Source organism: Mobula hypostoma, chromosome 4 (assembly GCF_963921235.1).
Source record: "Mobula hypostoma chromosome 4, sMobHyp1.1, whole genome shotgun sequence".
NCBI classification, from domain to species: domain Eukaryota; kingdom Metazoa; phylum Chordata; class Chondrichthyes; order Myliobatiformes; family Myliobatidae; genus Mobula; species Mobula hypostoma.
In genome coordinates, this window is record NC_086100.1 from 27,990,994 (window position 1) to 28,016,300 (window position 25,307).

The 25,307-nt window shown below is 43.2% G+C and overlaps 1 protein-coding gene across 2 annotated transcripts in view; it reads left to right on the top strand.

Moving 5' to 3' along the window:
- The window catches only part of LOC134344745 (uncharacterized), a 129,990-nt gene extending 106,123 nt beyond the window's left edge, over nucleotides 1-23,867 (top strand). For both annotated transcript variants that reach the window (XM_063044826.1, XM_063044827.1), the window contains 3 exons: nucleotides 2,218-2,324; nucleotides 6,649-6,758; nucleotides 21,919-23,867. In XM_063044826.1, the coding sequence (XP_062900896.1) occupies nucleotides 2,218-2,324; nucleotides 6,649-6,758; nucleotides 21,919-21,930 (229 nt within the window). In that variant the 3' untranslated portion in view covers nucleotides 21,931-23,867. The remainder of the gene's footprint in view (nucleotides 1-2,217; nucleotides 2,325-6,648; nucleotides 6,759-21,918) is intronic.
- Nucleotides 23,868-25,307: the final 1,440 nt, after the last annotated feature.

The following is a 25,307-nucleotide window of genomic DNA, read 5'->3' on the forward strand; positions in this document are numbered from 1 at the left end:
CTCGTCATCTCTCGCCAAACAAAAGACTCAGATCACCTTGTTCTCAGGCACACAACAACAAAAAAAACTCTCCCTTCATTGGACAGTGCACATTCCAACACCCCTGTTATCTCCAGCCATAACCCAAACACTGCTGCTACAGAAAAACCATTACATCCGCAGTGCTTCTACATAAAAACCTTTACATTAGCAGTGAAACCTTTCCCAGGGCATTGCAGATGTAAAGAATGATATATTTTTAAATTTTGGGAGAGCCAATGAGTCTGTCTTTTGGTTAGATAAAGTCCATGTGTGTTGAATTAAATCTGGATTATCGAACAGAGAGCCTTTTAGCAATCAGATAAATGTTAATTCCTGCCAATTAACCATTCTGACAGTAAAAACTAACCACTTGGCAATCTTCATCCTTTGGATTTTAATTATTGTCTTTTTTTTAAATATTATAAAAAATCTCTCATGAACTTTTCTCCTTTCTACCTTTTTAACTATCCCTTAATTCAAAATAGCAATTTCCTTCGTCGTCACTTCATTTAAATTCTGAAAATTTCTAACAAAATACTGTGGGGGTTATCTTGCCAGATAGACACTGGAGGCTCAAAGAGGAGTCTCACAATAGTTTCTCGAACAGCTCAGGGTGAGCCATAAATGTTGGTTGTGCCAGCATTGTGTGCATTCCATTCGATGGGTATGTTTTTAAATATCATTCTTTACGTCCCGCTTTGTGGATTTATTTGCTTCTCAGTTCTTGCAGTATTAATTTTGTAATCCTTCCATTTAATTGATCAAAGAGGTGTAAAGTGCTCTTCCTGCTCATCCAGCACCAGATGTCTGATTTCCTTCCTACAGATGTAAAGATTGGATTTATTTTTCACATCTACATCAAAACATTGAAACATGCAGTGAAATGCATCATTTGTGCTTGGGGATGCCCGCAAGTGTCGCCGTGCTTCCAGCACCAGTATAGAATGGTCATAACTTATTAACCCTGACCCGTACGTCTATAGTTATGTGGTGGAGAGGATATTGACCGGCTGCATCACAGCCTGGTATGGAAACGCCAATGCCCTTGAATGGAAAATCCTTCAAAAAGTAGTGGGTACAGCCCAGTCCCAACGATTGAACACATCTACATGAAACGCTGTTGCAGGAAAGTAGAATCTATCGTCAGGGACCCCCACCACTCAGGACATGCTCTCTTCCTGCTGCTGCCATCAGGAAGAAGGTACAGGAGCCTCAGCACTTACACCACCAGGTTCAGGATCAGTTATTACCTCTCAACCATCTTGAACCAAAGGGGATAATTTCACTCGATTTCACATGCCCCATCACTAATTTGTTCCTACAACCTGCAGACTCACTTTCAAGGTCTCTTCATCTCATGTTCTCCATATTTGTTGCTTTTTTTTTGTGTGTTGGCGTGTGGCCAAGTAGTTAAGGCGTTGGTCTACATATCTGAAGGTCGCTAGTTCGAGCCTCAGCCGAGGCAGTGTGTTGTATCCCTGAGCAAGGCACTTAACCACGCATTGCTCTGCAACAACACCGGTGCCAAGCTGTATCGGCTCTAGTGCCCTTCCCTTGGGCAACATTGGTGTTGTGGAGAGGGGAGACTTGCAGCATGGGCAACTGCCGCTGTTCCATACAACCTTGTCCAGGCCTGCGCCCTGGAAACCTTCCAAGGCGCAAATCCATGGTCTCATGAGAGTAACAGATGCCTAAAAAAAATTTTTTTTTTTTGTATTTGCATAGTTTGCTTTCTCTTACCCACTGTCTGCCTGCCCTGTTGGATGTGGTCTTTCATTGATTCTAATATGGTTATTAGATTTACTGAGTATGCTCTCAAGAAAATGAATCTCAGGGTTTATGTGGTGACGTATATGTACTTTGATAATAAATTTACTTTGAACTTCAAATGTGGCAGGAAACTGGAGCACCCGGCGAATGCTCATGGGGACATAGGGAGAACATACAGCTGTGGGAATTGAATCCCCATTGCTGATCGCTGGTGTTCTGCTAACCCATACACAGTGCCTTCCACTGTGACATTATCACCTCATGTGCTTTTGGTAACAGTTTGTTAAATATTGCTGCAATGAAATAGAAGTGGGTGTTCGTTGCCGCATGTAATCATGTTAAAGACCTTTATCTATCACGTCCTTTTTTTCTGTAATATTTAGATATCCAGCATTTCTTTTTCTTCTTTACCATGTTTTCATACAGATTGATAAAGTTTTCAGACCATTTGACAGAACTGCATTTAGATGGTAACTGCTTGGGTGAGCTGTGTGGGAAACAGATACTCGATGCCTTAACGAAAAGGAAAGAAGGTACTTTCAAAATTTAATTTAGTGCCTAATCAAATTATCTGCATGTTAGACTATTTTTTACATATACGTTTATGTACTTCCAGAGGAGATTCATGAGAATGATTACGGGAATGAAAGTGTTAACGTATGAGGAATGTCTGATGGCTCTAGGCCAGTGCTCACTGGAGTTTAGAGGAATGAGGGGAATCTCAGTGAAACCTATTGAATATTGAAAGGCCAAGATAGAGTGGACGTAGAGAGGGTGTTTCCTGTAGTGGGGGAATCTCAGACCAGAGGGCACAACCTCAGAATACTAGGACGTCCCTTTAGAACAGAGATGAGGAGGAATTTCTTGAGCCAGAGGGTGGTGAATCTGTGGAATTCAATACCACAGACAGCTGTGAAAGCCAAGTCATTGGGTATATTTAAAGCTGATGATGATAGGTTCTTGATTAGTAAGGCCATCAAAGGTTACAGGGAGAAGGCAGCAGAATGGGATTGAGTGGGATAATAATCTGCCGTGTTCGAATGGTGGAGCAGACCCAATGGGCCAGGTAGCCTGTTTCACATCCTGTGTCTTGTGGTCTTATGGTCTTGTGGCAAAGGAGGCTTTCTTTGGAACGTTTGGGTGTGGGATGCAGAGGTAACCTTGGCTGACTGTGCTGAAGGTACAAGCTGCCTGGATATTTTGGTACCAGGAACGAGCCTCATTGCTTATAATTGTGCTACCTGTCACAGGATAAACCCAGTGTGAAAGGAATAAGGAGTCACAGAGAGTTACACCACAGTGGCAAACCCATTGGCCCACCACATCCATGCTGATCTTTTTGCCAATCAGCATTAATCCCTTTTGACAACATTAGGTCCAACTCCTTTTCTGCTATCCTCTTTAATCGACTTCTCTGTGTCTCTTAAATGTAGTATTGAATCCTACCTCTACCACCTACTCCAGAGCAGATTCCTGATGTCAACAGGAGAAGGATCACAGTGAGAATATGAAGTTGGAGGCTGGCCGAGCTTTGGAAAGATGGAATAAGTCCATCATTAATGAAGGGAGGCTGTAGGGCTTGGAAGGGAAGGAATAATAAGCAAGGAGATAAGGAGACACATCATAGGTGACAGACAGCAGGTTGGGGAAAACTGTGAGTGACTTTGGAGGTCAAGTTGGGTCAGTGGAAGGAAGTCTTCCTGCTCCATGGGGCTCCACATGCAAACCGGTGAATTCACCTGCTGTACGGATCCAGCCCTCCTTTTATGTCTTTTTGCTTATCAAAATTTTCCAAGATTATACAGGTCTGGAGGAAATAAATTTGGATTGAAGTTTTATATAACTTTACTACTAGTCACTGGCCTCTATTCCAATTAAATTCATATAAGTCATATAATGAACCACATCATATTGTTATGGATGTTATATAAGCAGCCTAGAGAAAAGGATTGCAGCCCCCTTGAGGAGGGAAAGCTAAGAGGAGATTGGAACATATAAGTTATAGGAGAGGTTGGATTTGGATTGGAGAATATTAGCTAAAAAGAGAGTTTAGACAAATTTGAATTGTTTTCACTAGAATATTTGAATTTGGGAGAGACCTGATAGAATGATATCAGATTATGAAGATAGGGTAGATAGTCAGCCTTTTTCCAGGTTCAAATGTCAAATACTAAAAGGCACAGGTTTAAGGTGAGCAGTGAGCAGGGGAAATCTTTGTTGACACTGAGACCGGTAGGGGCCTGAGAGGAGAGGTGGTGGAAGCAGATGTGATAGCAAAGTTTAAGAATAATTTATACAGGAACATAAAGATGCAGGGAATAGAGAGACACTAACAATGTGCAGGCCTATAGTATTACTTCAGAGTCCATCACGGGTGGCGTAAACATGCTGGCAGAAGAGCCTGTTCTGGTAGAAGTGGATGTCCTTCATGATAATTGTCACCTTGCATGAAAATGTTAAAAAAAACTGCAGATACTATAAATCTGAATGTTGCTTCAAATTGAAACTAAGGGACTTTGTTTTGTAAATCAAAAACAAAGGGACACCTATTTTTGCTCTAATTGTGTCCTTTCTCATAAAATGTTGTGTTTAATTGATGTTTTTCTTGTGAATGCTGCTTTGATTTGATGCTACCAGCCTGTGATTCTCCATCAGTAAGTTCTCATTGCACTTGTGTATATGTGTGCTTGTGCATATGACAATAAACTTGACTTTGACACTGAAATAAAAACAGAAAATACAGGAGATACTTGGCAGGTCTGCCCACTTCTGAGAGAAGAGAAAAGAAGTTTGTGTCAGGTCACAGTTTGTCATCTTATCCAAGTCTGGCATTCGTGTACCCCACTGACCCACCAGTAGATGTGGAAAGGATGTTTCCCATGGTGGGGGAGTCTAGGACAAGAGGGCACAGCCTCAGGATAGAGGAGAATCCATTCAAATCAGAGACACGAAGAAATTTCTTTAGCCAGAGAGTGGTGAACTTGTGGAATTTATTACCACAGGCAGCTGTGGAGGCCAGCTCGTTGGGTGTATTCAAGGCAGAGATTGATAGGTTCTTGATTGGACATGGCATCAAATGTTACAGGGTGAAGGCCGGGGGGTGGAGCTAAGGAGGAAAGAAAATAAGGATCGCCCTTGATTGAATGGTGGAGCAGACTCGATGGGTCAAATGGCCTATTTCTGCTCCTGTGTCTTATGGTCTTATAGTCTTATGAGTTGGCTCTTTACTTTCCTCTGAAATTGCCCAGCAAGCCATCAAGTGAAATTGGAAACAGACAAAAACCTGGGCCATATGACAATATAAAGTAAAGGCATCTGTTAGTCTTGTGAGACCATGGATCTGCGCCTGGAAAATCTTCACTCTCCAGGGCGCAGGCCTGGGCAAGGTTGTATGGAAGACCAGCAGTTGCCCATGCTGCAAGTCTCCCCTCTCCACGCCACCAATGTTGTCCAAGGGAAGGGCATTAGGACCCATACAGCTTGGCACCGGTGTCGTCGCAGAGCAATGTGTGATTAAGTGCCTTGCTCAAGGACACAACACGCTGCCTCAGCTGTGGCTCGAACTCATGACCTTCAGGTTGCTAGTCCAATGCCTTAACCACTTGGCCACGTGCCCACGCATAACAATGATATCCTTTTAAAAAAATGATTATTTCAATTAATTATTTCAGAAGGGATTTGAATATAATTTTTAAATGTGAAAGCCTCTCTAAGGGTGAACCAGAGTCAGAATTAGAATCAGGTTTAATATCACTGGCTTATGTCGTGAAATTTGATAACTTAGAGACAGCAGTGCAATGCAATACATTATAAATGTAGAAAAACAAATTGAATTACAGTAATTAGATATATGTATATTAAATAGTTAAGTTAAAATAAGCAATGCAAGAACAAAAATATTGAAAAGTATTGAGGTGGTGTTCATGGGTTCAAAGTTCCATTTAGAAATCGGATGGCAGAGGGGAAGAAACTGTTCCTGAATTGCTGAGTGTGTGCCTTCAGGCAGTAACAATGAGAAGAGGGCATTTACTGAAACAATTTCGGGAATGACGGACTTTATTTCGGGGAATATACTGGCAAAGCTGATGTCGTTCTTTTTGGAAGAGAGAAGTTTGCAAGGAGGATCTAATCTAAGTATAATCCAGAAGGGTATAGACAGAGTGGATAAAGAGAAATTGTTCCCAGGAGCAGAGGCATCAAGAACCAGAAGGTGATAAGCTAAAGAACCAAAAGCAGTATGGAAAAAATACTGTTTGATCTAGTCGGTAATCAGGGTCTGAAATGAACTGCTGGAGGAGCAGTGGCTCCAGATTTAGTTGAAAACTGGAAGTGTCCAAAAGGGGAAGAGAGTGCAGACTATGGGCATAGGGCAGGGAGTGCGACTAGCTACCTTGCACTTACATTTAGCAAGTATAGGCTCAAGGGACTGAACAGTTTCATTCTCTGTGTTGTGACTATTCTGCGATTCTGTGTATGACAGAGCTATGGGGAAATGGCAAGTGAGTGGCAATAAATGTCTCATTCTTTGAAAGGACAAACACACAAGTGATGGGCCACATAACCACATATCTGTGACTACTGAATGATAATGGCTGAGGCACTCTGTTCGTGTTGCTGTAATGTGTCTGCAGATTGGATTTGTCAGAGGTCAACACTTGAGTTTGCTGAGCTCTGTGCAAGTTCCACATGCCTGACATTCCTTCAGACCACAACATACCATTTCCTGTCAGAGAATTTAAAAAGTAAAATCATTATTTGAAATTGTGACTAATCCTGCGCCCTACTTATTAATTCACAGTTAAGAATACCCAGCACATTTTTGCAGAAATATCTTGTGTTTTTTTTGTTTCTTTCCAGCAAAACTCCAGGATTTAAAAATTGAAGTCTCAACCCAAATGAATGCAGATACTTTTATAAACATCTTTCAAAATGCCAGAAAGCACAAGAAAGCCACAAGGAAAAAGAAGGTAAACCAAAGGACTTTGAAAAACAAGAGATATTTGCAGATGCTAGAAAGCTTCAAAAATAATGGCAGATGCAGAAGATCTGAATAAGATACAGAAAAGCATCAAATACTGAAGATACCCAAAGAGTCAGGCAGCACCTGTGGAAGGAGAAACAGAATTAATATTTCAGGTCTCTTTTCTCTCCACAGAACCTTTCTGACTTGTTCAGTACCTCTACCATTTTCTGTTTCTAATCCAAACAATATGGGTAGCTGCAGCAAAGTGTTAAGAATTGAGCATTTCTTCATAACTTAAACTCAGTTGGTGATCTTTCCAAAAAAAAAAACAGGGTCAATGAAGAGAAAGCATTAGATAGTCTGGTCACCATACCTTGCCAAATCTGAAGAATGTGCAGTGAAAATTACGACTGGGAAGGTGCTCAGGAAGCTTAATGGTCTGAGGGTGGATAAATCTCCTGGACCTGATGGAATGCACCCTTGGGTTCTGAAGGAAGTAGCGGGAGAGAATGCGGAGGCATTAATGATGTTCTTTCAAGAATCGATGGATTCTGGCATTGTACCGGATGACTGGAAAATTTCAAATGTTACTCCGCTATTTAAGAAGGGTGGGAGACAGCAGGAAGGAAACTATAGACCTGTTAGCCTGGCATCAGTGGTTGGAAAGTTGTTGGAATCAATTGATAGGGATGAGATTATGGGGTACCTGGAGGCACATGACAAGATAGGCCAAAGCCAATATGGTTTCCTGAAAGGAAAATCCTGCCTGACTAACCTACTGCAATTCTTTGAAGAAATTATAAGCAGGGGAGACAAAGGAGATGCAGTAGACGTGGTGTACTTGGATTTATAGAAGGCCTTTGACAAGGTGCCACACATGAGGCTGCTTAGCAAGATAAGAGCCCATGGAATTACAGGGGAGTTACTGTAATTCCATGGGCTTTTATGTTGTGCTGGAGCGTTGGCTGATCGGCGGAAAACAGAGAGTGGAAATAATGGGATCCTATTCTGGCTGGCTGCCAGTTACCAGGGAGTTCCACATGGATCGGCATTGGGACCGCTGCTATTTACAATGTATGTCAATGATTTGGATTACGGGATTAATGGATTTGTGGCTAAATTTGATGATGATACAAAGATAGGTGGAAGAGCAGGTAGTGTTGAGGAAACAGAGAGACTTAAATAGTTTAGGGGAATGGGCAAAGAAGTGGCAAATGAAATACTGTACTCAAATGGTAAAATAGTACAACTGTGGCTGACAAGGGAAATCAAAGCTATTGTAAAAGCAAAAGAGAAGGCATACAACAAAGCAAAAATTAGTGGGAAGATAGAGGATTGGGAAGTTTTTAAAAACCTACAGAGAATAACTGAAAAAATCATTAGAAAGGAAAAGATGAAATATGAAAGCAAGCTAGCAAATAATATCAAAGTGGATAGTAAAAGTTTTTTGAAGTAGGTTAAAAATAAAAGAGAAATGAGAGTGGATACAGGACCACTAGAAAATGAGGCGGGAGAAATAATAACGGGGGACAAGGAGACGGCTGCTGAATTAAATGAGTATTTTGCATCAGTCTTCACTGTGGAAAACACTAGCAGTATGTATGATGTTGTAGTGTGTGTGAAGGAAGAGAAGTGGGTGCAGTTACTGTTACAAGAGAGAAGGTGCTCAAAAAACTGAAAGGCCTAAAGGTATATAAGTCACCCGGACCAGATGAACTACACCTTAGGGTTCTGAAAGACGTAGCATTAGAGATTGTGGTGGCATTAGAAATGAAATTTCAAAAATCATTGGACTCTGGCATGTTGCCAGAGGACTGGAAAATTGCAAATGTCACTCCACTCTTTAAGAAAGGAGGAAGGCAGCAGAAAGGAAATTATAGACCAGTTAGTCTGACCTCAGTGGTTGGGAAGATGTTAGAGTCAATTGTTAAGGATGAGGTGAGGGAATACTTGGTGACACAGGACAAGATAGTACAGAGTCAGCATGGTTTCCTTCAGGGAAAGTCCTGCCTGATGAACCTGTTGGAATTCTTTGAGGAGATTACATGTAGGATAGATAAAGGGGATGCAGTGGATGTTGTATATTTGGACTTTCAAAAAGCCTTTGACAAGGTGCCACACATGAGACTGCTTACCAAGTTAAGAGCCCAAGGCATTACAGGAAAGTTACTAACATGGTTAAAACATCGGCTGGTTGGTTGGAGGCAGCAAGTGGGAATAAAAGGATCCTTTTCTGGTTGGTTGGCTGGCAGTGACTAGTGGTGTTTCGCAGGGGTCGGTGTTGGGACCGCTTCTCTTTATGCTGTATATGAATGATTTAGATGATGGAATAGATGGCTTTGTTACCAAGTTTGCAGATGATATGAAGATTGGTGGAGGGGCAAGTAGTGTTGAGGAAACAGGTAGGATGCAGGAGGAATTAGATTAGGAGAATGGGCAAGAAAGTGGCAAGTGAAATACCATGTTGGAAAATGCATGGTCATGCACTTTGGTAGTAAGAAATATACATGCAGACTATTTTCTAAATGGGGAGAATCTCCAGGAATCTGAGACGCAGAGGGACTTGGGAGTCCTTGTGCAGAACACCCTGAAGGTTAACTTGCAGGTTGAGTTGGTGGTGAGGAAGGTGAATGCCATGTTAGCATTCATTTCAAGAGGTCTAGAATACAAGAGCAAGGATGTGATGCTGAGACTTTATAAGGCACTGGTGAGGCCTCACCTTGAGTATTGTGAACAGTTTTGGGCTCCTCATCTTAGAAAAGATGAGCTGGCATTGGAGAGGGTCCAGAGGACGTTCACAAGGATGATTGCAGGAATGAAAGGGTTATCATATGAGGAACATTTGATGGTTCTGGGTCTGTACTCGCTGGAATTCAGAAGTATGAGGGGGATCTCATTGAAACCTTTTGAATGTTGAAAGGCCTAGACAGAGTAGATGTGGAAAGGATGTTTCCCATGATGGGAGAGTCTAGGATAAGAGGGCACAGCCTCAGGATAGAAGGGTGTCCATTCAATACAAAGATGCGGAGAAATTTCTTTAGCCAAAGGGTGGTGAATTTGTGGACTTTGTTGCCACATGCAGCTGTGGAGGCCAGGTTGTTGGGTGTATTTAAGGCAGAGATTGATAGGTTCTTGATTGGACATGGCATCAAAGGTTACTGGGAGAAGGCCGGGTACTGGGGTTAAAGAAGAGATAGAAAAAAGGATCAGCCATGATTGAATGGCCGAGCAGACTCGATGGGCCAGATGGCCTAATTCTGCTCCTATGTCTTATGGTCTAACACGCATTTTTGATGGAATGTATTAAAAATACAAAAGCACCTGTGGTTGGGGCACAGTGGAACAACAGGAGCAACATGCACAAAATGCTGGAGGAACTTAGCAGGCCGGGTCCTGATGAAAGGTCTCGGTCCAAAGTGTCAACTGTTTACTCTTTTCCATAGACTCCGCCTGACCTGCTGAGTTCCTCCAGCATCTTGTGTGTGTTGCTTGGATTTCCAGCATCTGCAGATGATCTCGTGTTTGTGGAACAACAAGAGGAATGGGTTGTCTCGAGCGCTACTGTGCAATCTCTAGCTCTCAGCAGGCACGATCCAGACAGTGGTTAGTTTGCTGAGTGCAGTAAATTCCATGGACATGAGACGAGCGAGAGAGCCCTGGACTCTCTTTGGACATTCCACCCGGGCCACAAAACATCGCAACCACAAATCCATCTTTGCTGTGGTAATTATACATTCCTGAAATAATCTTGCAAAGGTTCATTTAAAGTTGTACAGATTCGCAGTATTTATCACATGTGAGATGTGTCATTTGCATCAGTGACCAACACAGTCCAGGATGTGCTGGGGGCAGCCGGCAAGTGTCATCGTGCTCCCAGCGCCAACATAGCATGCCTATATCTTACCAACTCTAACACGTACATTTTTTCCCCGAGGACGTGCAGTTAGTGAGTTGTGAGCACACTCTGTTGGTGCTGGAAGCATGGCAGCACCTGAGGGCCGCCCAGCACCATCCTTGACGATTTGAGACGCCTCCAGTGGTGCATTTCTCAGCACGTTTCAAAGTGCGTGTCAAATAACTCTTTAAAAAAATATTTCAAATGAGAAAATCTGCAGATGCCGGAAATCCAGGCAACACACACACACAAAACGCTGGAGGAACTCAGCAGGCCAGGCAGCTTCTGTGGAAAAGAGTACCGTCAACATTTCGGGCTGAAACCCTTCAGCAGGACTGGAGAAAAAGGCTGAGGAGTAGATTTAAAAGGTGGGGGGGGGTGCTGTAGGGGAGAGAGGAACACAAGGTGATAGGTGAAACCTGAAGGGGGAGGGATGAAGTAAAGAGCTGGGAAGTTGCTTGGTGAAAGAGACAGAAGGTCATGGAAGAAAGAAAAGGGGGCAGGAGCACCAGAGGGAAACGATGGACGGACAAGGAGATATGGTGAGAGAGGGAAAAGGGGATGGGAAATGGTGAAGGGGAGGGGGGCTGGGGGGCATTACCGGAAGTCTAAGAAGTCGATGCTCGCCATCAGGTTGGAGGCGACCCAAATGGAATATAAGGTGTTGTTCCTCCAGCCTAAGCGTGACCTCATCATGACAGTGGAGAAGGCCATGGATAGGCATATCGGAATGGGTATGAGAAGTGGAATTAAAATGGGTGGTTCCTGGGAGATCCTGCTTTTTCTGGCGGACGGAGCGTAGGTGCTCAGCGAAGCGATCTCCCAATCTACGTTGGGTCTCACTGATATACAGAAGGCCACACCAGGAGCACCAAATGTTCTACTTAACTTCGTCATTTGATACTATAATATTGTTGTTCCGTATTTACAATTACTAGTCCCTCATTTCAGCACTATTTTATAATCATATGTCTCCTGCGTATGGTCTTTCTAGGCCTTTAATAAGAGTTAAAAATACACTTGGACTAAGATGTTAACTGTCCTGTGCTATCACCAGTGGGATCATCAGTTGATCTGCCATTTGTCTTCAGGAGTTTCGGCCCGCTTATGATCAAGACTCCCTCGAGGTGGTGGGCCAGCAGTGCTAAAGCACCACCTCCCACTGGTGAGCTTAAAAACTTGGCATCTGCCTCTATCAGTCACTTCCATCCAACAGATAGTCTGCTCTTCAGGTGTCTATGCAACTACTGAAGGGTTTGCAAGATATGTGTACACTGTCTGACTATCTGCTCCTCTGGACATACTTGGTCCACACCCATACTGATCCTTTCTCTGCTGCCTCAGCTACAGCCCTGCTGGTTGACTTGATCTCTCTTCTAGTGAAGCCAAGGTCACGCAGCCACTTTTGGAGAGTGAACACAATAAACCCACGGCAGCCTACTTCGAATGGATAGCATGAGACTTTCCACCCTCTGTCTCTGCACTCTGATCTTAATTCTGCATACTTGGTTAACTTGTGCTCCTGGGCTTCATCGATGTCTTCCCAGGGGACTGTAAGTTCACCAATAACCACTTCTCTACTGGTGTCAAACCATACGATTATATCTGGATACAATGTGGTGAAAGCTATTTGCTCCGGGAAACTGCCCTTCCCGTCCAGGTTGGCCTTGACACACCAATCATTGGCTGAAGAAGGTATGCTTGATCGTGAGCCTGCGCTGTACACCCTTGACTTGGAGCCTCCTTTCACAAATGATATGTGATGTTCTGTGCAGCAAGGGGCATGAGATAAGTTGTGCTGCAGTACTCTCTGCTCAACCACTTCTGTTACAACTTTGAGAACGTTGTTATGTCTCCAAGTGTACATGCCGCTGGAAAGATTGACTCTGCATGCACTCAAAATATGTTGAAGTGTTCCCTTCTCGCCACAAGCAGCACACCTGTCTGTCTTATCTTCATACCAGGTGCTGAGGTTGGCAGGTGCTGGGAGCAGATCGTATGCTGCTCTGCATAGAAAAGAAATGTGGAGCGTTTCCATCTGCCACAGAACATTCCAAGATATATGTCGTTGTCCAACACTTTCCCACCAGGTCCAAGCCCCTTGTTTGTCCAGGCCAGCTGTTTTAGCTAACCTCTTCTCCTCTTCTACCTCTCATACTTCTTGTGTTACAAGCTCACGGCGCTCCTTACCTGTAGAAGATGACCACCACTTGTGGGTTGTCCATCCAAGTCCCTGGCGGTCTAGCTGGATAGCCCCAACTGTTTCCTTGTGCTTCAATCTAGACTCTGCCTCATCAACTGCTACACGAGCTGACCACTTCCTGCCTGATCTCACATCCGGCTGGGTGTTCTTGATGATGGGGTCTTTTGAGTCTCAAAGCATCAAGAATGATCTTACCTTGGCAACCTTGACCTCTTCAACAAGGGATTGGACTAGGATGGTAAGCTTTGTCTGGCTACTGTGGATTGCAACATTGGTGAGGCTGCTCGGTACTCCAAGCCACTTCTTCACATACTTGTTGATCTTCCGCTCCATTGCCTCAACATGGGACATTGCCACTTCATAGACAGTTAATGGCCACATTATCCGTGGCATCAGTCCGTACTGCAAGCACCACAACTTGCCAGGCAAGCCACACTTGTCAACAGACATCAGACCCCTGCTGATCTGTTCTCCTGTCTCTTGAACCCTCTTGGTGTCCCTCAGCTCCTCTGTGGTACCATCGCCCGAGGCTCTTAACTGGTTGGTCCTGAATGGATGGAATCTCCTCTCCACAAAGGATGAAATGAAAGTCAACCAGCTTTCCTCTCCTAAGAACAAGGCTCCTTGAGTTCTTGGTCTTGAACTTCATTCTTCCCCAATCCATTAGCTCCTCGAGTCTAGATAGTACATTTTCCACTGCCTCTGTGCTGGGACCCAAGAGGGTGAGATCGTCCATGAACGCTCGTATTGGTGGTCACTCCCCTCTGCCATCAAGTGCGACACCTGGTCCCACTGATTCTGCAGCCCTCACAATGACCTTCATGGCTAACACAAAAAGGATGGGATATATGGATATTAATTGCTAATTTCAAATAGCAAGCTTCAATTTCAAGCTAAGCAGGACTAATGTTTAATGATGGTTATTTACGGTATCTAAAGATGAGCAAGCAACAAGACACTCAGAACTAAAGTTATTGTGGTACTTGAGCAAAGGACCGAAATACAGTACATTACTGACAAAGCTGTTCTCCAAGCATATGAAGTTGAAAGTGTTATGTCAGAAGTGAAGTAGAAAGAAAAGGAAATATTGAAAACCGCACAAATAAATAGTAAACAAAAGAGATTCTGCAGATGCTGGAAATCCAAAACAACACACAAAATGTTGGAAGAACTCAGCAGGCTGAGCAGTAATTATGGGGGCGGGGGGATAAACAATTGGCATTTTGGGCTGAGATCCTTCATCAGGACTGGAAAGTAAGGAGGAAAAAGCCAGGATAAAAAGGTGGGGGGCGGGGGGGGAGAGGAAGCCGGACAAGCTGTTAGGTGATAGGAGACGCCAAGTGAGGTGGAAGGTGGGTGGGTAGTAGAGGGAGGATGAAGTAAGAAGCTGGGAGGTGATGGGTGATAGGGTAATGTAACATGGGCTTTGTTGTCTGTTTTCTTGGTCAAGACTACAGTTTGTCTTCATGTGTGGACTGATGGATAAGAATAAATTATGAGGGTAATAATCATTCCAAGTTCTAAGCTAATTGATTTGTGAAGAAAAGCAAAATATGTCTATTCTGTTCTCCTTAGAATAAAGAGGAGTTAACTTCAAATTTAGTTAAAGGGCTTGACAGGGTTGTCAATGTAACTTTGAAGATGTTACTGGTGCTGTAAAGCACTACACTAACTGAGACGCTACCGTGCAGCCTGACGCCACCACATTATAGGGATATACAAATCTATCTAAGAATGTAATAAATCTGATCAAGTGTTGGCTATGCAACAGAGAGGATTACAATTTCAAGAGAGAACTTGCATGTTTTGAATTATGAAATAATTTATGGAAAAGTTTATGGAAAATACTGCCAACACACAAAATGCTGGTGGAACTCAGCAGGCCAGGCAGCATCTATGGAAAAAAAAAATACAATCAACGTATCAGACGAATCGACGAAGGGTCTTGGCCTGAAACGTCGACTGTACTTTTTCCCATAGGCGCTGCCTGGCCTGCTGAGTTCCTCCAGCATTTTGTCTGTGTTGCTTGGATTTCCAGCATCTGCTGATTTTCTCTTGTTTGTGATTGGAAAATACTGCCACCTACTGTAGCACAGGAACTAAACAAGCTTTTATCACAGAATTAATTAAAGTTGATTTACCAAAAGGTGGAGTCATGGTGAAAGTCAAAGTCCATATTACTGTCATGTGTGCAAGTCGATGTATTTATAGAAACAATGAAAAAATTTAGTGGCAACAGCAGTACAGGCACGTGGTATCTATAAGAAGCATTGACAAGAGAAACATTAATTACATGCAACTTTTACAAGAAAGAAAACAATTGCAACAAAAAAATGTCCATTGTAGTGCAGAGTGATCATGGTGTTCCTAAACAGTAGTGATTTACATTTTACTGGTTTGTTTAAGAGCTAAGTGGTTGAAGGGAAGTAGCTGTTGGTTGAACCTGGTGGTTTGAGACTTAAAGGCTTTTGCACCTCCTGGGCAGAGTACACTATTCTCTGTAGCTTCTTATGTTCTTGTGCATACAAATTGCTCCACCAGATCATGATACTTTCAAAAGTGCATCTATAGAAGTTTGTTAGAGTGTTTGGTGTCAAGCTGAACCTCCTTAACCTCCGAAGAAAATAAAGACATTGGCACACCTCACTGGCCATTGCATCACTAAGCTAGGCCTGGGGCAGGCCATCCCAGGATAATGCCCAGGAATTTAAAGCTGCCGACCCTCTCCGGCATCAGTGCCCCTCTGTAGATTGGCACACATTCAGCCTGCATCACTAAGCTAGGCCTGGGGCAGGCCATCCCAGGATAATGCCCAGGAATTTAAAGCTGCCGACCCTCTCCAGCATCAGTGCCCCTCTGTAGATTGGCACACATTCAGCCTCCTTCCCCTTCCTGAAGTTAACAGTCAGCCCTGTCGTTCTGCTGATGTTGAGTGAGAGGTTGTTGGTGTGGCATTATTCAAGCAGATGTCCTGTCTCACTCTGGTAAACTGACTCATCACCACCTATGATTCACGTCCGCTGACGAATAAGTTGTGGATCCAAATGCAGGGGGAGGTACAGAGGCCCAGGTTGTGAATCTTTGTGATGAGTTTGGATGGGATGATGGTGTTGAGTGAGCCTGATGTATATGAGTTCCTGTTCCAGAACAGAGTGAAAAGCTAGAGAGTTCACACCTGCTGTTAACCTGTCGTGGTGGTAGGCAAATTGGAGCAAATCCAGGCCATTAATGGGGCAGCGGTTGATTCCTGCCATAGCCAACCTCTCAAAACACGCAGTGAGTATAGGGAGTTAGGGAAGAGGCTGAAGGGTGGGCTCTCCAAGGTCGTAATTTCTGTATTACTCCCAGTACCACGTGTTAGTCAGGGCAGGAATGGGACAATATTACAGGTAAATGGCTGGCAGAGGAAGTGGTGCAGGGGACAGGGTTTCAGATTTCTCTATGGGAAGTTACAACATGTACCAAAAGGACAGGTTACGCCTGAACCCAAGGGAAACCAATATCCTTGCAGGCAGGTTTACGAGAGCTATTGTGATGGGTATAAACTAAGTTGGAAGGGGGATGGGAACCAGAGTGATAGGGGCTGAGGATGGGGCAGTTGGTATACAAGTAGATGCAGTGTGTAGTGAGACAGTGAGGAAGGACAGGCAGATGGGAGGGTAAAATTCCAGGCACTAGGATGAGTTGAAATGTAACACTGGGGAAAAAAAATTGAAAAGGGGGATGATTGCAAGACTGAAAGTGTTGTATTTGAATGCACGCAGTGTACGGAATAAGGTAGATGATCTTGTAGCACAGTAAGAGATTGCTACGTATGATGTTGTGGGCATCACTGAGCCATAGCTGAAAGAAAATCATAGTTGAGAGCTTAAATCTGAGGAAACACATTATATTGACAGGACAGGCAGGTAGGCAGAGGGGTTGGAGTGGCTCTGTTGGTAAAAAATGAAATCAAATCCTTAGAAAGAGGTGACATATGATCAGACGTTATAGAATCATTGTGGTAGAGCTAAGAAACTCCAAGGGTAAAAAGACCCTGATGGGAGTTACATACGGGCGCCGAACAGTAGACAGAATGTGGGTTATAAATTTCAATGGGAAATAGAAAAGTCATGTAATAAGCGCAATGTTATGATAGTCATGGGGGATTTCAATATGCAGGTAGATTGGGAAAATTAAATTGATGCTGGATCCCAAAAGAAGGAACTTGTAGGATGCCTATGAGATGGCTTTTGTGTTGGGTGTTGGATGTTGTATGATGAACCATATTTGATTAGGTAATGGAACACTTAGAAGGCAGTGATCATGATATGATAGAATTCACCTTGCAGTTTGAGAGAGAGAAGTTAAAGTCAGATGTATCAGTATTACAGTGAAGTAAAGGGATTCATAGAGACATGAGAGAGGAACTGGCCAAAGTTGATTGGAAGATGACAGAACAGGAATGGAGGGGGATTCTGGGGGCAATTCAGAAGGTGCAAGATTGACTCATCTCAAAGATGAAGAAGTATTCTAAAAAGAGGATGAGTCAACCGTGGCTGACAAGGGAAGTCAAACACAGCTTAAAAGGAAAAGAGAGGGCATATAGTATAGCAAAAATTAGTGTGAAGTTAGAGCATTACAATGCTTTTAAAAACCAACAGAAGGCAACTAAAAAAACACCATAAGGAGAGCAAAGATGAAATATAAAGGTAAGTTAGCCTTTACTATCATAGAGGATATCAAAAGTATTTTCAGATATATAAAGAGTAAGAGAGATAAGGGTGGATACCAGACCACTGGAAAATTATGCTGGAGAGGTAGTAAGTGGGGCAAATGAACTTAATAAGTATCTTTTCTCAGTCTTCACTGAGGAGGGCACTAGCAGAATGCCGGCATGGTTGGGAAACTGAAAGCTCTGCAGGTAGATAAATCATCTGGACCAGATGGTGTGTACAACAACAGGAATTCTGCAGATGCTGGAAATTCAAGCAACACACATAAAAGTTGCTGGTGAACGCAGCAGGCCAGGCAGCATCTCTAGGAAGAGGTACAGTCGACGTTTCAGGCCGAGACCCTTCGTCCTGATGAAGGGTCTCGGCCTGAAACGTTGACTGCACTGCTTCCTAGAGATGCTGCCTGGCCTGCTGTGTTCACCAGCAACTTTCAGATGGTGTGTACCCCAGGATTCTGAAATAGGTAACTGAAGAGATTGTGGAGGTATTCATAATGATCTTTCAAGAATCACTAGATTCAAGAAGGGAGGGAGGCAGAAGAAAGCAAATTATAGGCCAGTTAGCGTGACTTCAGTGGTTGGGAAGATGTTAGAGTCGATTATTAAGATACTTGGAGGCGTGTGATAAAGTAGGCCAAAACCAGCATGGTTTCCTTATGGGGAAATTTTGCCTGACTAACCTGTTGGAATTCTTTGAGGAAATAACAGGCAAGATAGACAAGGGAGAGTTTACCTGGATTTTCAAAAGGCCTTTGGCAAGGTGCTACACATGAGGCTGCTTATCAAGAAAAGAGCCCTTGGTATTGCAGGAAAGATACTAGCATGGATAGAAGATTGGCTGACTGGCAAGAAGCAGAGGGTCAAAGGGGGCCTATTCTGGTTGGCTGCTGGTGACTCGTGGTGTTCCGTAGGGGTCGGTTTGGGACCACTTTGTTTCACGTTATATGTCAATGATTTGGATGATGGAATTGATGGCTTTGTGGCCAAGTTTGCAGACAGTACAAAGACAGAGGAGGGTCAAGGTGTGTTGAGGAAGCAGTCAGTCTGCAGAAGGACTTGGACAGATTGGGAGAATGGGCAAAGAAGTGGCAGTTAGAATATTGTGTAGGGAAGTCTATGGTCATACACTTTGGTAGCAGGTTGAAAGGTATATACTATTTTCTAAATGGGGAGAATATTCAAAAATGAAAGGTGCACAGGGACTTGGGAGTTCTCATGCAGGATTCCCTAAAGTTTAATTTGCAGGTTGAGTAGATGATAAGGAAGTCAAAAACAATGTTAGTATTCATTTTCATAGGACTAGAATATAAGAGCAAGGATGTAATAATGAGGCTTTATAAGGCATTGGTCGGACCACACAGAGTATTGTGAGTAGTTTTGGGCCCCTTACCTAAGGAAAGGTGTGCTGGCGTTGGAGAGGGTCCAGAGGAAGTTCACAAGAATGACTCCGAGAATGAAAGGGTAACATACGAGGAGTGTTTGATGGCTCTGAGCCTGTACTCACTCTTTAGAAGAATGAGGGGGGAATCTCTTAAAACCTATCAAATATTGAAAGGCCTACAGAGTGGATATGAAGTGGATGTTTCCCACGGTGGGTGAGTCTAGGACCAGAGGGCACAGCCTCAGAATAGAGGGACGTCCATGTAGAACAGAGATGAGGATGAATTTCTGTACCCAAAGGGTGGTGAATCTGTGGAATTCATTGCCATGGACGGATATGGAGGCCAAGTCATTGAGTATGATTAAAGCAAATGTTGACAGGTTCTTGGTGAGTAAGGGCATCAAAGTTATAGGAAGGAAGTCAGGAGAATGTGGTTGAGAAGGATAATAAATCAGCCTTGATGGAACGGTGGAGCAGACTCAAAGGGCTAAGTGGCCTAATTCTGCTCCTATCTCTTATGGTCTTAATACAGTTGATGTGCTACTGGAGGGTGGTCACTGAAGCAGATCACCATGCTTTTGGTATAATAGATGCCTTTTTTAAGCAGGTGAGATCTTAAGACTGCAGAAGCGAGAGGTTGAAAATGTCCATAAATACTCCAGTCAGTTGGTCCCCACGGTTCTTTAGTGCTCAGCTAGGTACGCCATCAGGACAAGACGCCTTCACCCTCTTGAAGAATGGATTCACCCTCTTGAAGGTTGCCTGGATGTCTTCGGCAGAGAATGAAATTACAGGGTCATCCAGAATGTGGGGGCTCATGCCGGTGTATCGTAGTTCTCCCTATGCATGCAAAAAAAGGCATTGATCTCGTCTGGGAATGATGGGTTATTGCCACCCAGTCTCATCTTGTAGGAAGTTATATCATGCAAGCATTGGTACAAATGTGAAGTGTTCGTGTGATTCCTGTTGAGTCCAGAATTGCCTCTTTGTGCTCACAATGGCCTCACAGAGATTATACCTCGACTTCTGATATAACTCATGGTTGCCATCCCTAAACACCACAGATCTAGCCATCAGCAGATTATGAATCTACTGGTTCATGCAGGGTTTCTGGTTGGGGAAACTCGTAATGTTTTGGTATGTCCACACTTTCCCTTATGACTTTATGACTTATATGATTATGACTTTCTCTGTTGCTTTGATGGTTCTGTAAAATGCTGAAGTAAACTCATTGCCACTTTATTAAATACACCTGTACACCTGCTTGAAAATGTGATTATCTAATCAGCCAATCATGTGGCAGCAACTTAATGCATAAAATCATGCAAACATGGTCAAGAGGTTCAGTTGTTGTTCAGACCAAACATCAGAATGCAGAAGAAATTTGATCTAAGTGACTTTGTTGGTGAATCGTTTGTTGGTGCCAGATGGGGTAGTTTGAGTATCTCAGAAACTGATGATCTCCTGGGATTTTTACGAACAATAGTGTCTAGTGTTTACAGAGGGTGATGCAATAAACAAAAAAAAATCTAGTGAGTGGCAGTTCTGAAGGCAAAAATGCCTTGTTAATGAGAGAGGGCAGAGGAAAGTTATCAGACCAGTTCAAGCTGACAGGAAGGTGACAGTGACCTAAATAACCATGCGTTATAACAGTGGTGTGCAGAAGAGCATCTCTGAATGTACAACACACCAAACCTTGAAGTGGATGGGCTACAGCAGCGGAACACCATGAACATACAGGAGATACCTAATAAAGCGGCCACTCAGTGTACACCTGAATTACAAGAGTAAAAATAAAAGCTTCCTTTTTCTTAAAGCAGCAAACAACAACATTCTCCAAAGCTCTCCTTGAGATATGAAGGAAATTCAGCCCAGTTTCCAATTATCCCTGCCGCAAATGCACATGTGACACTTTCCATTTTCAGTCAAACTCCACCCAGGCCCGTGCACATCCCTTGCTATTACTTGTGCACCCACAGCTGTGACAGACAGGCCGGAAGAAGCTGCAGAAGATCGTGAACATCACACAAACCCATCTTCCGTCCTTGGACTCACTTTACACCGCATGCTATCGGACCAGTGCTGCCAGGATAATCAAGGACATGACCCACCCAGCCAACACACTTTTCGTCCCTCTTCCATCCAGGAGAAGGCTCAAGAGCTTGAAGACTCGTACGGCCAGATTTGGGAACAGCTTCTTTCCAACTGGGATAAGACTGCTGAACGGATCCTGACCCAGATCTGGGCCGTACCCTCCAAATATCCGGACCTGCCTCGCGGTTTTTTTTCACTACCTTACTTTCCCTTTTCTATTTTCTATTTACGATTTATAATTTAAATTTTTACTATAGTTACTATTGATTTGTATTCCAGGGAGCGTGATGCGCAGAATCAAATATTGCTGTGATGATTGTATGCTCTAGTATCAATTGTTTGGCAACAATAAGGTAAAGTAAAGTTCTCCTGCCCGACTTCACTCAGTATCTTTCTATATTTTATCTCAGGTGGCAGGGATTGTACCTGGTGATTGAAAGTAGAGACGTAGTGTTCATGGGTTCATTGTCCATTCAGAAATCGGATGGCAAAGGGGAAGAAACTGTTCCTGAGTCATTGAGAGAGTGTGCCTTTAGACTCCTGTACCTCCTTCCTGATGGTAACAATGAGAAGAGGGCATGTCCTTACGGACAACACCTTTGTGGGACTATGGAGCTGACTAATTTTACAACTTTTTGCAGCTTACTTCGATCCTGTGCAGTAGCCCACTCCCATAACAAATGGTAATGCGGCCAATTAGAATGCTCTTCACGGTATATCTGTGGATATTTGCGAGTGTTTTAGATGAAATACCAAATCTCCTCAAACTCCTCAGCCCACTAATTTTCACAAGTTATTGGAAACCAAGTCAGAGCCAGAGAATGTCTATACAGAGGGTCAGCAGCTGTTAATAACATTGATCTAATTTATTTTACAGAAAAAGAAGTGATAACATGAATCAGTGTCCTCCGGCAGTGCCAGATCCAATTCTACACCAAAGTTAATAGTCCAAATTCCTTATCAATGGTGTCATCAAAGAAGTTAGCCTCAAAATTACGGACATAAAAATCTGCATCTCTTTCATGTTTCCAGAAAACTCTCGTAATCTTGTGGGGGGAAAAGAGTTTGTGTTGGATGACATACCCAGTGTTCCCATCCAAAAGAAAATCTGAAGATTAAGTTTGTTTTGCATTTCTTTCTCCAAAATTCACTGTTGACCTGTTGCTGCAGAAAATTGGACCTTCCACTTTTGCCTCAAAGTGTCAGTCTTTAAAGATTGAGAACCTTGTCACTTGGATTGTAACTATTATTGAGTCCTGGGATTCATCCTTGGCCAAAGATGGAAACTGGAGCAGCCACACTACCTTTCACCTAAAGAAACAGGTCAGAGAAAGAGTATTCCATAGCAAATGATTCACCAGTACCTTTCTAATATCCACAAGGCTAAACTCAAGGCCGTAATAGAATAAATACAAGAGATTCTGCAGTTGTTGACAATCTTGAGCAAGACGCACAAAATACTGAAAGAACTCTGCAAGTCAGGCAGCATCTATGGAGGAGAATGAACAGTTGACATTTCCAGCCATGACCCCTCATCAGGACTGGGAAAAGAGGTGGAAGAAGCCGGAATAAGATGGTGGGAGGGAGGGGAAGTCGTACAACCTGGCAAGTGATAGGTGAACCCCGATGAGGGGGAAGGCGAGTGGAGAGAATCTCGATCAGATTCCTCCTTCTTCAGCCTTTTATCTCTTCTTACTTCATCCCTACTCCCCCGCCCACACACCCTCACCCTATCACACATGATTTCACCTGTCACCTGCCAGCTTGTGTTCCTCCCTCCCCCCACCTTTATATTCTGACTTCCACCCTCTTCATTTCCAGCCTCAGCCAACAACGTCGACTGTTTATTTCCCTCGATAGGCGTGCCTGACCTGCCGAGTTCCTCCAGCAATTTGCGTGTATTGCTGGAATAGAATATTCCCCATTTGTCTGGATGAATGAATTTGAGAAATATCCAGGCCAACGGGACCCATTTGATGACACTAAATCCACCAGTTTAAGCATTTCACTCCCTGCACCAGCAGCTCACTCGGACAGTGCTGTGCACCACCTATAAAATGCAGCACAGAAAATTACCATAAATCTAAAGCCATCAGCAGGATTAGGACATCTGTGGAATACAAACTGCTCCAACTCCACTCTATGTCCTATAAATCATATGTATGTCAACCTGAATTGCAAATGTATTGGCATGCCTATAGTGTCACTGTCAAAATCCTCCTCGTCCTTACGCACGCAGACCGCAGCAATTGAAGAAGTTGATTGAATACCATCTTTTCAGGAGCAAATCAGGATGAGGAATGAATGTAGTTCTGACCAACGATGTCTAAATCATATAAATCTTATGAATCATTTTAAAATATATACTCACGTACTACAGATGTGTGTACATTTAACCTCATTAGCTGATGAAATTCTCATTATTTTTTGCCTCAGAAACCTACATGTAGCAGTGGATTTAACTAAAGGCTGTGAATTCATTTGCAAAAGAAGAGAGGGGACTAATTCACAATGCCAGATTGCAAATCACTTTTGACTTTCCTTATTTATTATTTATTTTTTATTATAACTGTCTAAGACTTTGTCAAAAAGATGAATGAAACATTACTCCTAAATAATGTAACGACTTGTAAAAGACTGCCTCCAACTGTGGAACCATATTTGACATACATAATCAAAGAGCTTTCTAAAGGAAGTTTTTGCAATTATTCCACTTTCAATTCCCTCTACAATATTACACTTTTTTGTGTGACTCAGAATGTAAAATAAATGCCAGACAAAAACAATATGAGCAGTAGAACTTTTGACTTTACCTGTAGGTTTTGATTGCTAAACAGTACCTAATAAAGTTGCTAAAATGTCCAATGGACTCTTGATTTTTGTAGGTCAGTGCACAGTTGATACTCAAAGCGTTCACTCATTTCATCAATACCACGAGCTACAGAGTTATTACTCAAAGGAATTGATTTTAAAATACTGTAGGCATTATTAATCTCTTACCAATTGTATGTTTTCCACAATTTGCTGTCATTTTGGAAATGATATAAGAAGCAATGAGACCACTAACATGGTCATTTTTAGCTTTCTTGGCAAATGACTCGAGTGTTCAACGCTTTTCAAATGCTTCTTTCATCTTCTGGAACTGAGTAATATCATAAGTAGCCTTTTCAGGGTGTCTATTACGGAAGTGTTCCTGCAATCTTGTTGGTTTCATGGCTTCATTAGACAGTACATACAGTATTATAAATAAGACACATGGGGCGTCGCTGATCTGACGGGAACGGAATAAAACCAGGCTCCAGTTAGGTAAACAACAGGAATTCTGCAGATGCTGGAAATTAAAGCAACACACATAAAAGTTGCTGGTGAACACAGCAGGCCAGGCAGCATCTCTAGGAAGAGGTACAGTCGACGTTTCAGGCCGAGACCCTTCGTCAGGACTAACTGAAGGAAGAGTGAGTAAGGGATTTGAAAGTGGGAGGGGGAGGGGGAGATCCAAAATGATAGGAGAAGACAGGAGGGAGAGGGATAAACAGGATTAGAATTCAAGGCTTCACCACTTTCAGGTTCATAGAGATCGTACCGTACATATTTATCCATCATTCATGGGGCTTAATTAAAATCAAAAATGAACACAAACTGGGGTTGCCTATCGGCTGTTGACGACGGCAGCAAAGTAACGGTGAGGCGAAGATGAAGACGGTCACAACAGTAAAAATTACGTTGACAAGGATTCAGATTGGAATCTGAATGTTAGTCGGAATAGAGCTGGTGTTCGGCAAGCTACCTTTACACTATTCCAGTTAGCGTGACCGACCAGTCAGATTAGGTCTCTTTAGCCCCAAAGATGGTTCTTCACCGCACATGTGAAGCCGAGGCCGCTTTGAATACCTCAAGTAGAATCCTCGGTGTTGGCAGGTTCTGGACAGCACCGTATCATCGTGCGACCTGTTTTCTGTAGAGTAAGTTGAGAGGGTGTACTTGACTTAAATTCCATGAACTTGTTCCGTGCTGCGAGTCAAGGGGTACTGTTGGGCACCCTGTCTGCTACTTTATGCATCCCCAATAATGTCTCTTTGGTTGGTAAGATCGGATGAAATCGCCGAGTTTCAGACCCATTGTGATGGCGAGTGCTCACCGCCTGCAGAGCTAGGGTTCTTCCTGTGTTCCAGTACCCCATCCTTATTTTTTCGAAATACGCGTGCCTCGTTAGGGGACCGCTTACTATCCCCCCACCCCAAGAATCTTGAACACCCCCGATGACTT